This window comes from Lepidothrix coronata, unplaced genomic scaffold (genome assembly GCF_001604755.1).
Source record: "Lepidothrix coronata isolate B3197 unplaced genomic scaffold, Lepidothrix_coronata-1.0 Scaffold233, whole genome shotgun sequence".
Classification (NCBI taxonomy): Eukaryota; Metazoa; Chordata; class Aves; order Passeriformes; family Pipridae; genus Lepidothrix; species Lepidothrix coronata.
The window spans coordinates 1,148,604-1,162,646 of NW_016690413.1; the positions used below are offsets into that span (position 1 = coordinate 1,148,604).

A 14,043-nucleotide genomic window follows, 5' to 3' on the forward strand; every position below is an offset into this window, starting at 1 on the left:
TGGCACCACAGGGAGGGCATATTACCCACATTATCCCGGCGTTTTCCCCCCTCCAAGCCCCCCGATTCCTTGTGGGGCTCAGGGATGGGACGGGCGCTCCCAGCTCCCGGCACCCTCAGCCCTGGCGCGGGCACACGGGAGCTCCACGGGGCGGGGACCCCCTTCCCATCCCAGCCCCGTCCCCTCTTTACTTCCGCCCCCTCTTTTATTCCTTTTATTTAAATACCCCGTGGGGCCGCGGCCCCGCTGTCCCGGGGCTGAGCACCAAGAGCTGCCCCGCGCGGGGCCGGGTCGGGGGCAGCGGCAGCACCGGGGGGGGGCCTGGCGAGGCCGGCGGGGGCCCGCTGACACCCCCTCCCCACGTCCCGGCGGTCCCGTGCCCCGGGAGGGTCCCGCTCCGCGTGTCCCCGGCGCGTCCCCCCCTCCCACCCCCGGTCGTTATAAATGAGCGCGGGTAAAAAGCGACGGGGAAAGGGAGGGCGGAGCCGAGCCGGGGAGGGGGCGCGGGGGGCCCGCGGCGCTCAGGGCCGGCCCCGGATCCGGCCCGGCCTCCGGGGGCTGCTGGGGGTCCGGCGGGTGGGCGTGGGGCCCGGGGCCCGGGCGCCGGAGGCGAAGTCCATCACCTCGGGGGGGGCGCGGCGCAGCTCGCCGGCCCCCATCTCCCGCCGGATCTCGGCCAGCGCCTCGGCCGGGGCCGTCAGCAGGCGCTGGAAGAAGCTCTCCCGGCCCGGCGGCCGCTCCTGGCACGCGAAGGTGACGGCCGTGCCCGCGCCCGCCCTCATCTCCCGCGAGAAGCCGTCGGAGGTGCCGTCGAAGCAGCGGCCGATGGCGATCTCCTTGGCCAGGCGCGGGTTCTGGTCCGTCACCGTGTAGATGCCGTAGTTGTGGCCCAGCGGGTCCAGCGGGGCCAGCATGGCGAAGGCGCCGGTGTGGTTGTTGTCGGCCAGCGGCGGGTGCCGGCTCAGGTACTCGCTCAGGAGGCCGTTCACGGCCGTGCGGCGGCAGCTGCCCTGGGGCACGACGGACACCAGGGTGCGGTCGGCCAGGCTCTGGTCGAAGAGCATCCCGCTGCACTTGAACTCCACGCAGGCCGCCGAGGTGCCGTCCAGCGCCAGGTCCCGCACGCTGCGCGCGTCCCGCAGCCCGTAGAGCTGCCCCCGCGTGCGGGGGTGGGTGCCCCCCGCGTTCCGCGACCTCACCATGTACTCCTGCGGCCCCTCGATCCGCACCTTGATGTAGCAGGCCCTGAACTCCTGGGGGTTGGGCCACCACGACAGGTAGTCCCCGGTCCAGGAGGTCAGGTCGCTCTCCCTGAAGGGCACCACGTTGTACTCGTACTTCTCCACCTCCACGCGGTAGAAGCGCAGGTGGTTGGCGCTGGCCGGCGCCCGCTCGCACTCCTCCAGGCTGCGGTACGAGTAGATGGGGCCGTTGCTCTCGTCGACGTTGTTGGGGTCGGGCTTGGCCACGTTGATCTGGAAGGCCGTCTTCTTCAGGTCGGGGTCGTCGTGGTCCGAGCGGCGGTAGCCCAGCTTGCCCAGGTAGGGCTGGGACACCCCGACGGCGCTGGGGTTGAGCTTGGGGCTGGAGGCCACGGCTTCCAGCTCCTCCCCGCCCAGCGTGGCGGTGACGTAGGCCGAGTAGGCGTCGGGGCGCTGGCCGTCGCAGAAGGCGGGCAGGCAGGCGCCGTTGGGGCCCGTCACCACGCTGTCGAAGCGGCCCCAGGCGCGGGGGTTGGAGGGGTAGCCGGGCTGGGGCTCCAGGTTGATGAGGCTGATGACCACCCCCTCCAGCTGCTCGTAGGCGTTGAACTTCTCGTTGCTGTAGGCCCTGACCTTGACGAAGCAGCGGCGATCCTCCGGCACGTCCAGGTTGAAGAGGCGCCGCTCCCGGATCTCCAGGTTCCCCACCAGGAAGGTCCTCTCCTCCCTCTTCCGCCGGCTGCCCGCGGCGGGGCGGAGGATCCCCTCCTCCTCCCACAGGCCGGTCTCGGGGTTCAAGGACCACAACTTCATCTTCTGCAGGTGCTCCGGCATCCAGACCTGCCCCGTGTCCATCCGCACCTGCACCGGCCCCGTCTGCAGCGCCGCGCCGCTCTCCCCTTCCCGGAAATCCACGGAGAACATGCCGTAGGTGCGCAGGGGGACGATCTCGCCCTCGGCGTCGGCGAAGCTGAGGTCGCTGGAGGCGGCGCTGGCCGTCGCCACGTCCCTGGGGTCCAGGAAGGTGACGCTGGCTCTGACCGTGCCGTTGAAAACCTCCCCGGAGGGGCGCAGGAAGGCGCCGGCGGGAAGGACGAGCTCCCCGATGGGCTCCCGGCCGCTCGCCTCGCCCAGCGGGATGGCGTTGCCCCGGCTGCCGTCCAGATCCACCGGCTCCTTCTTCCGCAGCACCTTCACCTCCTGGTAGACGCTGCCCCCGCGGGGGTCGAAGGGCAGGACCTTGACGGCGTCCAGGAACCGCTGCTGCCGGTCCACGAAACGAGCCACCAGGCGCCGCGTGTCCGGCGGCACCTCGATGGTGAAGGAGCCCTTGTAGCCGGTGAATCCCACCTTCCTGCCGCCCAGGAAGATCTGCCCGAAGCGCAGGGGCTCCCCGGTGTCGGCCGCCGTCACCCGGCCCTGCACCAGCACGCGGGGCTGGGCACAGGGCCCGCAGCCGCACTCGGCCACCACCTTGATGGGCAGCAGGGAGCCGGCGCAGGGGATCTCCCGCAGCTCCATCCTGCGCACCCCGCAGCAGTGCCCCGGGGCCCCCCCGCAGCCCGAGGGGTCGCCGGGGCCGCCGGGGCACGGGGAGGGCGGGCACCGGCCCACGTTGTAGTGGCGGGAGCCGGCGGCGTCCCGGGGGCACTCGCTGGGCAGCTCCACCAGGCTCGGCTCCGGCTCCGAGCGGCAGCTCTGCTGGCCCTGGGCTGGGGGCACAGAGGGGTTGGGGTTAGTGGGGTCAGGGTGGCATTCCCTGCCCCGGGGCGACGCCGCGGCCGGCGAGGCCCTCCCCGTTCTCACCCAGCACGGTGAGCTGTGCCGGCGCCGAGCGGATGGCGCCCGCCTCGGAGCTGGCCTTGCAGTGGTAGGTGCCGGCCTGCTCCAGTGCCAGCCCCCGCAGTGCCAGGCGGCCGCCGGGCTGCTGCCCCTTCCTCTCCAGCAGCGTCCCGTTGTGGTACCTGCGGGCACGGGGACGGGCTCAGCGGGGACGCGCCCGGCGCTGCCCTCCCCTGCCACCCCCCCGTCCCGCCTCACCAGTAGTACTTCTTGGGCACGGGGCTGCCCGAGGCTTTGCAGCAGAAGGTCACGTCCTGCCCGGCCTCCCGGACCTGCGCCCTGGGGTGCAGCACCATGTAGGGCTTCTCTGCCGGGGGAGGAGGCGGAACAAGCCATGGGCACCCCCGGATCGCCCCCGGATCGCCCCCCTGTACCCTTTGGGGTGACCCCTCGAGGGGTGCACTGCCCCCCACCCACCCTGCCGTGCTCACCCAGCCTCCGCAGCCTCAGGAGCACCGGGGCCACGCCGGAGCCGTTGGAGGTGACGGGTGCCAGCGCCGGGGCGAAGCCCTCGTGGTGGGCACTGATGTTGGCGCTGCCCTGGCACAGCCCCGCGGTGACGGCGAAGCGCCCGTGGGCGTCACTGCGGCCCAGCAGCGCCGGCGGGGACCCCTCCAGGTAGATCCTGGCGTCCGGCAGCGCCGCCCCGGCGCCCGTGAGGACGGTGCCCTGCAGCGTGTGCCCGGGGCAGGCTGCGGGGGGCACGGAGCTCAGACCCCTGGGGCCGGCGGGCACCGGGGAGGGGGTCCCCACGTCCCTGAGGGCGGTACCTGGGCAGGGCGAGGGGGGACATTTCTGCACCTCGGTGGGGCGGCCGGGGCACGACGTCTTCTTGGCGGCCTCGCAGCTCCGGCGCCGGACGCGCGTCCCAGCGCTGCCGCAGCTGCGGGAACAGGGGCCCCAGGAGCCCCACTCCGTCCAGGCGGGCTCTGCGGGGGGACACCGCGTGGGAATCGGGCACCACGGGCCCCTCAGCGCCCGGCCTGGGGTGGTGAAGCACGGAGGGTCCCCACACAGGGGTGCAGCCCCGGCTCACGTCTCCACGGGACCCCTCACGCCGGCAGAGCTGGAGGTGGGTGTCACCGGGGGACGAGCAGCACCCAGGGGGCAGGTGGGTGCCAACAGGGGGCTTTTGGGGTCCCTACCTGGGCAGGGCCCGGCGCTGCAGGGCCGGCGCTCCACGGCTTTGCCCTTGCACTTGACCTCCTTGAGCGCGGCCGCGGGGCGGGCGCTGAGGCAGCGGCGGGCGCGGGTCTGGGTGCCACTGCTGCCGCAGGCACGGCGCGAGCAGGGGCTCCACGAGGACCAGTGGGACCAGTAGATGTGCTCTGGGGAGGGGCACAGACCTTAACTGGGGACCCGCCAGCAGCACCCGAGGGGTGACTGCCCCAGGGGACCCGCAGCTCCCGCTGGGATGGGGAGCAGGGGGGTGATGAGCAAGGGGAGGGCACAGTGATGGTTGTGGACCCCCTGTGAGGTGCCAGTGGGGTCTGGGGAAGTGGGACACAGGTGGGACACAGGTGGGATGCACATGGGACACAGCAGGGACTCACCCAGCGGGCAGAGGAAGCGGATGTGGTAGTTGGAGCAGGTCTTGCCCGGGGGCTGCTCCTTGTTGATGCAGCGAAAGCCCCTCTTGGGGCTGGCGTGCACCACCTCGCCCACCTCCTCGGGCAGCTCCCACTCGGTGGTCCGGGCCTGGATGGCCACGGGCCGCTCGCAGACGCGGCCCCGGTAGTAGAAGCGAATGGCCTCCAGGCTCTCGTGGTCCCCGTCCCCCCCGGGGTGGTCGATGTTGAACCAGGACGTCCACTCGGCACCTTTACCTGGGATGGAGCCGGCCCTGAGTGCCCCCTGCCCCCCTGGGCACCCTGGGGTGACACCCGGGGACATCCCGGGGACGTGGGGATGGAGGGATGTGGTGTGGGAATGTTGGGGAGCAGAAGGGAGTTTGGGGGTCCCGTGGGGTGGGTGGCACAGGGTGGGCATTGCCTCCTGTGGCACTGGGGGGGACCCGGTGTCTGCTGGGGGCTGGGGGACAGCCGTACCTGCCGTGTCCAGGTCCAGCTCTGCCGGGTTGGGCGCGGCTTTCCAGGGCTTTCCTGCCGTTCCGCTCTTCCCGGGCTCCGAGTCGTTCTCCAGGGGCTCTGGGGGGGTGCAAAGGGTGGGAGACCCCCGGGCCAGGGCACCCCATTGCAGGGGCACACAGAGGGTCCCTGCTGAGCCATGGGCACCAAAGCAAAGCTGTGTCCCAGCGGGGATGGGGACCCTGAGCCCCCCAGACTGCCATGGTCATCCAGGAAGGGGGTTTGGGGTGGGATTTCTCAGCTCCATGGGGTGTCACGGCTGGTGACACCATCCAGGGTGGTTGAGGAGGGGCCACAGCCTCCTGGCAGCCAGGGATGAACCCAGGGGTGTCCATGGAAAACGCTGCCTGGGATCTCCCGGCTGTCCCAGGATGAGCTCAACCCCAGGGAGGATGTGGGACAAGGACACGACCCCGGGTGCCCACATTCCACCCACCAGGGCATGAACCTGGTGTCACACCAGGCCAGCTGGGCCTTCCTGGGGCTCCGCCATGTGGTGCCAGAGCCAGCAGGGCTGGGGGGGACACGGCGTGGGACATGTCCCCACCCCTCCAGTGCCACGGCCCAGGGGAGGACAAAACCCCCTGAGCATCACCGAGGTGTCAGATGCCAGAGGGACCACCCAGCTGTGACCATCCAGCTGTGACCACCCAGCTGTGACCACCCAGCTGTGACCATCCCAGCTGTCACCACCACCCTGGCACACGCCTGGCCCCGGCACACACCACCAGTCCCAGCACACACCACCAGTCCCAGCACACACCACCAGTCCCAGCACACCTCCGGCGAGCACTCAGCCCCATCCCCATCCCCATCCCCACCCTGCCCCTCTCTGCCGTCTCCAGCCCCCAGGAATGTGGTCCCCGTGCCACGGCCGGGTGGCAGAGCCGCCCTTACCTGTGGCCCCGGCCCCGTGCAGGGCGGCGAGTGCCAGCAGTGCCAGCGCCAGCTCCCCCATGGCTGCTCCGGCCGGCACTGGGAGCGGGAACGGCTCCGCGGGGCTTTATAGGAGGCCTGTCCCCCTCGCTCCTGGCACACGGGGCCGGAGCCGTGTCCAAGTGGGAAGCGGGAAGGAGCCCTCCCCGAGCCGGCCGTGCCGCCGCTCCAGCCCGGGAAACTTGAGGGCTTGTTTTTGCAAAGCTGCTAAAATTGGATGCACTTGGGAATGCGGAGGGAGGGAAGGGGAAGAGGCGAGAGCGAGCCCGGCCTCGGCGCTGCCGCGGTCGGGGATGAGCTGGGGGTGCCAGCGCTGCCCTGGCACCGCTGCCGGGGGGGGGTGGTCTCGGTGCTCGGTGGGCACTGCCCCGGCACCGCTGCCGTGCCCTGGGAGCGCCGAGAGAGCCCAGGGTGGGGCTGGCACCGGGCACGGCTCCCCAGTGCCCCTCCGGGGTTTCGGGAGGCAAAACACCCCTTGTGACGGGGGCTGGCGGCGTGGGGAACCCACCCCCGGCCCCAGGTCACCCCCAGCCCCCTCCCTCGGCCCGGCCGGCGGAAATCCCGGCGCATTCCCTGCATTCCCCGGAGCTCCGGCTGCGCTGAGCCCCCCGAGGGGGAGGCAGCTCCAGGGGCTGCACTGGGGTCACGAACACTCTCCCTGCTGGGGCGGGGGGGGGGACAGTCCCCAGAGGTGGCTCGTCACTGGTAATGACCACCCCGGGGAGGGGGGGCTGCTCCAGCGACCCTTTCCTGGTGTTTTCTGGGAGATTCGGGCTACAGGGGGATGTGGCAGCAGCAGAGACCCCACAGCCACCCATGGGGGCCCCCCGGCTGCCCGTGTCCCCACAGGGGAGGTCACACCAGGTCCGTGCCCAGGAACAGCTCCCAGGGGACACATGGGGGGGTCGAGCCGAGTCCCCGAGTGTGGAACTGAGTCCTGGCACAATCCCCCAACCCCACTGGGACGGCACCATCCCCTCGCCCTGACCCCACACAGACCCTGAGGAGGAGCCACCAGGCACTTTATTTGGGGGGCTCACAGGGCCACCACGCACTCGGTGCCGGGGTACTCGGGGGGGTTGAGCTCGAACTTCTTCTGGACGTCGTAGGGCAGGAAGCGCCCGGCCACGAAGTGCCGGCGGCCCAGGAAGCGCCGGGCACACTCCTTGGGGGCTGCCAGGGACACCAGGACATCGGGGCTGATCCCGCCGCTGCCCCCGGACTCCGCGTCCCACCCTGCGGACACACGGGGAGGGGGTGACCACGGGGGCACGTCCCACCCTGGGGGGACACGGGGAGGGCTCGGGGGCACCCCAGAGGTCACTTCCCACCCTGGGGGGACACGGGGAGGGAGTGACCCCAGGGGACCTGCCCTATCCCCACCCACACAGGGAGGAGGTGCCCCCAGGGGACACGTCCCACCCTGAGGAGACAGGGAGAGGGGCTCGGGGGTGACCCCAGGGGACATTTCCCACCCTGTGGGGACGGGGAGAAGGGGTGACCCCAAGGGACGTGCCCACACAGTGGAGACACAGAGAGGGGGTTCAAGCTCGACACGTCCCACTCTGTGCAAACACAGAGAGAGGTTCAGGGAGCCACCCCCCAAAAAACACCTCCCACCCCGTGGGGACACAGAGAGGGGCTCGGGGGTGACCCCAGGGGTCGAGGCGCTGCCGGTGGGGGGTGGGGAGGGCACGGGGAGGATGAGGAGCGTGTTCCCCCTGCGGCACCGCCCCCGGGCTGGCTCCGCGCGGGGTTTTTCTTGGTGGGGATTCACCAGCGGCCGTGCCAAGGGCTCCTGTTTGCTCCCGCGGCGTGGGGGGGGACACGCCGGGGGGGTGATGTGATGACAATTCCAGGCCTGGCCACCAGACGCCCGGGTGTTTTCAAATTACATCATGTCTCAGTTCGGGGAGTTTGTTATTTACCGTGGATGCCCCGAACGCATCGAGCGGATCCACCTCGCCCCGCGGGCCCTGCCAGCCTGGGGGGGGACAGCGGGGGGGTCCCCGGGGATGTCCCCACCCTGGGAGGGCACCGCGGGTGCCCGGGCACTGCGGTGACACCGCGGAGGGCGCGGTGACAACACCGAGGGGTGGGGAGTGGTGAGGAATGCGAGGAGCGGCGGGTCGGGGGTCCCGTCCCGGGGCGGGGGAGGGGGCCGAGCACCTGAGGGCACGTCCAGGCTGACGATGGGGATGCGGATGTGCTTGAGGGTGGCCAGGATGGCGGCGCAGGGCTCCCTCCCCTCGCCCACCTCCGCCTCGGCTCCCAGCACGGCGTCCACCACGGCGTTGTAGGCGTCGTTGATCAGCTGCACCTTTGGGAGGGGGGGACACACACGCGGGGGGGTCCCCGCGTCACCCCCCACCCAGGGACCGGCCCCGGCCCACGCGGGGATCCCGTTTTCCCGCAGAACTGGACTCACCCAGCGGCTACGGCCAAGAAAATCCCCCCCCCCGAGGTGAGGAGGAGGGAGGGGGGGGCAGAGCCCGGCACGCCGAGACGCGCGGCCGCGGCCAGGGCAGCGATTTTGGGTCAAATTCCTCCCGCCCCGGCCCGGAGGCTTCCAAAAACAACAGAGCCGGTGGCTGGCGGGGCCGCGGCAGCCGCCGCTGGATTTCATGGCATCCCCGGGCTCCCAGCAGAGCCGGGACCGGGCGGGGGGGGGAAGGGGAGGGAAAAAGGAGGAATAAACTCGGTGCTGTCGGGCGGGGAGTGCGGGGGCTGGGGGGCTGTGCGGGGCTGGGGCCTAGGAGGACTGAGGGGGCTGGGGGGGTCTCACCTCGGTGGGCAGGTAGGAGAGGAAGGGGATGTCCATCTTCTCACACTGCGTCGTGAAATCGCGGTACAGGGGGTCCGGGGAGCGCTTGGGGTAGAAGATGGTGGGCTCGTAGTCCTGCGGGCGGAGGGGTCGGGCTCGGGGTCCGGCATCGCTCGGGGATGAAGGGGAGGAGGAGGAGGAGGAGGGGAGGGAGGTACCCACAAAGCTGCGGAGGTGCCGGGCACACACCAGCCCGATGGCCCCGTTCTGCGCCGGCCCGCACACCACCAGCACCGTGGGCTGCTTCCGGGGCAGCGAGGGCAGCGGGAACGCCTGGAGGAGACGGGGGTGGCCGGTCACCACCGCCCCGGGTCACCGCGCCACCCCCAAACGGCCCCCGGGCACGGCGAGGGGGCAGGGGCGTCGGGGAGGGAGGGGTAAGGGGACCCACGCGGTGGGGGTGGGGTGGGGATGGTGCCCGGGGTGGGACGGGGGTGGCACATGGAGCAGGGTGGGGATGGGGGATGGTGCCCAGGGCGGGACAGGGCATGGGGTGGGATGGTGACAATCCCCAGGGTGGGATGGGGGTGGCACACGTGGCAGGATGGGGATGGGATCCATGGCAGGACAGGGAATGGGATTGGATGGGGGGCGGCATCAGTGGCAGGACTTGGGTGGCACCTGGGGTGGGGCAGGACAGGGCCCGAGTGGGATGAGGATGATGCCCAGGATGGGATGAGGATGGTGCCAGTGGTGGGGTGAGGGTGGTGCCTACAGCAGGATGAAGATGATGCCCACGATGGGATGAGGATGATGCCCATGGTGACATTCCAGCAGTGCCCACGGTGGGATCGGGAGGATGCCCACGGTGGGCTGAGGACACTGCCCAGGCCGGGCCGGTGCCCGCGGGCCCGGGGGCTCCCCGCCAGCTGCAGGGAGGCGGCTCCGTGCTCCACATACCAGGAGCCTGCCCGGGGACGCTGTTTATGCATTGACGGATTTTTTCCTGCTCACGGAGCCTGGCTCCGGGTCCCGTCCCCCCGCCAGCGCCCGGAGCTCCCGGCCCGCGTGAGCCCGGCCCCGGCCCTGCCCCGGCCGCGCTGCCAGCGCCTCCCGGGGACGTGCCCGAGGGGACAATGCCCGGGGACCCCGGCTTGGAGGGGGATGCCGGGGCTGGGGGTTCTCCCGGAGGAAGAGGAGGATGCTCGGCCCCACGGGGAGGATGCTCAGCCCCCGCGGGGCCGGGGATGCTGCGGCACCGGGGGCAGCCCCGGGGCGCCCCGAGAGGCTCCAACACCAAAATATTTCTCCTCCTCCTCGGGCAACCCGGCTGCCCTTGGAGAAGGGAAGGGCAGAGCCACCTCCGACGGAAAAGCTGAGGCAGCGGGCGCGGAGCTCACAAAGCTGCCCTTGATGCTGCCCCTCGGCGCTGCCCGGCTGCCTCCTCCCCCTCCTCCTCCTTCCTCTCCTCCTCCTCCTCCTCCTCACATCCAGCGCGAGCACCCGGCGATCCCAGCGAGGGAGGATCACCAGGACACGGGGACCCCCAGGGACCCCCCTCACCTGACACCCCAGGACGGGCTGAGCATCCCCCCTTTCCATGGGCTGGGACTGAGCCCAGTTCCCAGGGGGAATAGTGAACGGGGAGGGTTTGAGGGATGCAAAGAAACCCACCAGGGAGAGACTGAAGCCCTGGCACAGCCACAGCATCGCTGCCCACCGGGCTGTGCCACCAGCCCTGCTGTCCCTTGTCCCCACACCTCGGTCCGGAGTGGGAGGGAGACACAGCTGGGGTGGGACAGCACAGGGGGACAGGAGGAGGGTGGGAGAGCAGCTGGCAGCAAAGCCCCCGGCCCTGGTGGGGTGTCCCCAGCCCCAGTGGGGTGTCCCCAGCCCCCCTGGCCACCTCACCTTGGTGACAGCCACGGCACAGGCGTGTCCCCAGATCTCGATGAGCTGCTGCCTCCCAAACCGATAATCCTCCAGCAGCTCCTTCTCGATGGCCTCGGCCTCTGCCTTGCTGGGGAGGGGGAGAGGGCACCAGTGAGCGGGGGGAGGACAGGGGTGCCCCCCACCACCCACGGGAAGGATTTGGGACCCCACTCTGCCCCCAGGGCACTGAGCAGGGGGTCTCAGGGCACCAGGAGAGTGGGTCGGGGGCTTGTAGGGTGTAGGGTGGGCACGGCCGGTGGCTCGGGGAGGGGGACGGGCTCGGCTGGCACGTTTGGGGCCCAACCCCGCGGGTGAGGGGGGGCTGGATCCGTGCGAGGCACGGCCCTGGCAGCGCCCCCGGGCTCGTGGGGCTCGGGCTGTTACATAAAAGCGAACAATGCTGCGGTTGTTCCGTCGCTGCCGAGAGCCGGGAGTTGGCAGGGCCGGGAGCCGCTGATGGGACAATAATTGCTCACATCTGTTGGCTTCACCTGCGCGCCTGGAACGGGCCGGGCCGGCTGCGGGAGGGAGCCTGGGATCTGACCCCCGGGAGAGGCACAGCGAGGGAACCCACGGCCCTGCGGGGAGCTGGGGGGCACCAGCCCCCGCCCTGCCCCCGTTTCGGAGGGCACACTCACATCTCGCTCAGTCCCAGCCATGGAGAGGGGACCTGCCACCCCCTGCCATGGGCAGGGATCGTGTGGTGCTCCTGGAGCTGGAGGGGCCATGGGTTGGGGTCCCTGGTTGGGGTCCCTGGTTGGGGTCCCTGGGTGGGATCCCTGGTTGGGATCCCTGGTTGGGGTCCCTGGTTGGGATCCCTGGGTGGAATCCTTGGTTGGGTTCCCTGGGTGGAATCCTTGGTTGGGTTCCCTGGGTGGAATCCTTGGTTGGGTTCCCTGGGTGGAATCCTTGGTTGGGTTCCCTGGCTGCTCTGGGTGTCCTGGCAGAGCCCAGGGACCATTTGGATTGGGCATTCCCTTGTCATTCTGGTAGACCCACAGTGAGCCCTCCTCCCTGTCCCCCATTCCTGTATCCCATCCCCTGCCTGTCCTGAAAAACCTCCCAGAAAAACTTCATCCCTTTTCCCATCTCCTCCATCCCATCCCATCCCATCCCATCCCATCCCATCCCATCCCATCCCATCCCATCCCATCCCAGTCCCCAATCCTTTGGTGCCCTCTAGTGAGTCCCAGCCCGGTCCCAGCCCCACACGGGGGTCCGGGGGGAGAACAAGGGGGGTCGTGGTGGTCAAACGGAGCCGCGCTGTCCCGGTGTCCCTCCCCCGCCGAGCGGGGCCGGGGGGGCCGGGAGGGGGTCGGGCCGGGCACAGCTGTGTGTGTGTTGTCCCTCTCCCAACAAAAGGCACGTGTCTGACAAAATTCCCCACGTCTGTTCCCGGGAGAACATTATCCATAATCGCTGCTGGCAGGGAAAATGCTGGGCGCCGGCCCGGGCTGGCTCCCGCTGGCCTGGCAGCGTCCCCAGGGAGGGGACACACGTCACGGGGCTCCCTGGGATCGCCGCCCACCCCGGGAGCAGCGCGACCCCCCCCTCCCCGAGGGCTCCGGGGTCACCTCCAGCCCTCCCCGCTCCCCCCGGGATCTGCGGTTTGGCTTCGCTGGAATGCCGCTCCTGGAATGCCGCTCCCGATCCCCCCGGAGCGCAGGGAGACCCAGCAGAGCCCAGTTCAACCCAGTCCAGCCCAGTTCCTGGTGCCTCCAGGGGCTGCTGCGTGTCCGCGGCTGCTGCGGGGTTGGGGCGGGAGCGAGAGGAGCCGAGGGATGAGGGGACGAGAGGATCCCTGAGTGTCCCTTCCCGTATCCCAGTTCCAGGACACCGCGGGCGCTGCATCCCGGATCCGTGTCCGCTGTCTGCATCCCAGCATCACATCCCCGTTCCACATCCCAGTTCTGCGTCCCAGCTCCGTGTCCTCCCTCTCCCTGCATCCCAGCATCACATCCCGGTCCTGCATCCCAGCATCACATCCCGGTCCTGCATCCCGCCAGCTCCGCGTCCCCCCTCTGCATCCCAACTCCACATCCCAGCCCCGTATCCCGGCTCCATCTCCCGTTCCCGCCGCTCGTTCCCCCCCCGGTCCCGCTCGGGTACGGGACCCCCCCGACCCGCCCTGGGTTGCAGCGGGGGGTCCCCCGCGCACCCCCCGGGCCGGTCCCGGGATCTCCGGCGGGTCCCCCCGCTCCGCTCCCGCTGCCGGAGCATCCCCGCCGCAGCCATGGAGACCCGGGATGCGGTTTCCCTGGCAACGGAGGCTCCGTGGGTACCGACCCCCCCCCGCCCCGCGGCTCCTTGGGGGGGATCGTCCCGGGGGACGCGCGCGGGGACCGGGAGGGCCCGGGAGCATCACGGAGGGCAGGAGCCCACCCGGGGGCCGTCCCGGGGCTGCGGGGGGGTCCCGCCCCACCGGCGGGACCGCGGGAGCCCCCAGCACCCCCCCGGGTCCCCACCGCGTTCTGCGGGGCTCCGGCACCGGCCACGACCCCGCGGGACCGGCCCGGGGCGAGCCGGGGGTCGGGGGACGGCGGGGGGGTGCCGGCGGCGAATCCGGTAACCTCAGAGAGAGGCACCGGCGCGGCGGGACCCCGGGACCCTCCGGAGCTCCCGGTTCTTCCCCGCGCGGCCCGGGAGGAGGGGTGGGGGGCTCTCCGGAGGGACCCCCGGGCTCACCTGAGGTACCGGGGGGGCTCCCGGGGAGGGCAGGACGCGGAGCTCATGGCGGGCGGCGGCACCGGGAGCGGCGGCGGGACGGGGACCCCCGGGGGCTGGAGCGGAGCCTCGGGTGGAGCGGGACCCTCGGGAGCAGCGCAGACCCTCGGACGGAGCGGCGCGGACCCCCCCGGCTGGAGCGGATCCCCCGGCGGGAGCGGATCCCCCGGCGGGAGCGGATCCCTCGGGAGCAGCGCGGACCCTCCTGCCGGCCCGGCCCCCTCGGCGGGACTGGCGCGGCCCCCCCGGAGACCCCCGGCTGGAGCGGCCCCGGTGCCGCCCGGGGGGAGGCGGCTCCCGCTGCCCCCGCCCCCTCCGCGGGCATCGCTCCGGCCCCTCCCGGGAACGGGAACACCGGCCGGGATTCTCGTGATTCCCGCAGGATGCGCGTGGGGGGGGTGTGGAAGGGGGTGGGAGCAGCTGGGACCCTGCTGGGACCCCGGGAAGCCCCTTCCTTCCCACCCCCGAGCGAGGGGAACGTGTCAAAATTGTGCTGAACACCCAGATTCGGTGGGGTTTCACCCACCATCACTCTGGTGGGATCCACATCCATGGG

The 14,043-nt window shown here is 71.4% G+C and overlaps 2 protein-coding genes across 2 annotated transcripts; both read right to left on the reverse strand.

Annotated features, from left to right (window-relative positions):
* Positions 1-521: 521 nt before the first annotated feature.
* Positions 522-6,089, reverse strand: CILP2 (cartilage intermediate layer protein 2). The gene is made up of 9 exons (XM_017834345.1): positions 6,029-6,089; positions 5,093-5,191; positions 4,598-4,870; positions 4,190-4,372; positions 3,815-3,973; positions 3,476-3,736; positions 3,243-3,351; positions 3,009-3,166; positions 522-2,914 (listed from the first exon to the last, which is right to left on the reverse strand). Exons 1-9 carry the CDS (start codon positions 6,087-6,089, stop codon positions 522-524), a joined length of 3,696 nt encoding a protein of 1,231 aa, XP_017689834.1.
* A 987-nt stretch (positions 6,090-7,076) lies between these two features.
* Positions 7,077-13,498, reverse strand: YJEFN3 (YjeF N-terminal domain containing 3). Its single transcript, XM_017834407.1, has 6 exons — positions 13,449-13,498; positions 10,743-10,851; positions 9,054-9,164; positions 8,853-8,966; positions 8,237-8,387; positions 7,077-7,303 (listed from the first exon to the last, which is right to left on the reverse strand). Exons 1-6 carry the CDS (start codon positions 13,493-13,495, stop codon positions 7,104-7,106), a joined length of 732 nt encoding a protein of 243 aa, XP_017689896.1. The 5' UTR covers positions 13,496-13,498; the 3' UTR covers positions 7,077-7,103.
* Between the last annotated feature and the right edge of the window lie 545 nt (positions 13,499-14,043).

What these genes read in the sequence shown, in the direction of transcription:
- CILP2 (XM_017834345.1), bottom strand. Translation starts at nt 6,089, where the DNA reads ATGGGGGAGCTGGCGCTGGCACTGCTGGCACTCGCCGCCCTGCACGGG. An exon ending in GCACGGGGCCGGGGCCACAG is followed by an intron (nt 5,192 to 6,028) that starts GTAAGGGCGGCT and finishes GCACCCCCCCAG; the next exon opens with AGCCCCTGGAGAACGACTCG. An exon ending in CCGCTTCCTCTGCCCGCTGG is followed by an intron (nt 4,373 to 4,597) that starts GTGAGTCCCTGC and finishes GCCCCTCCCCAG; the next exon opens with AGCACATCTACTGGTCCCAC.
- YJEFN3 (XM_017834407.1), bottom strand. Translation starts at nt 13,495, where the DNA reads ATGAGCTCCGCGTCCTGCCCTCCCCGGGAGCCCCCCCGGTACCTCAG. An exon ending in GAGCCCCCCCGGTACCTCAG is followed by an intron (nt 10,852 to 13,448) that starts GTGAGCCCGGGG and finishes CCCCCTCCCCAG; the next exon opens with CAAGGCAGAGGCCGAGGCCA. An exon ending in CAGCCTGGACGTGCCCTCAG is followed by an intron (nt 7,304 to 8,236) that starts GTGCTCGGCCCC and finishes GTGTGTCCGCAG; the next exon opens with GGTGGGACGCGGAGTCCGGG.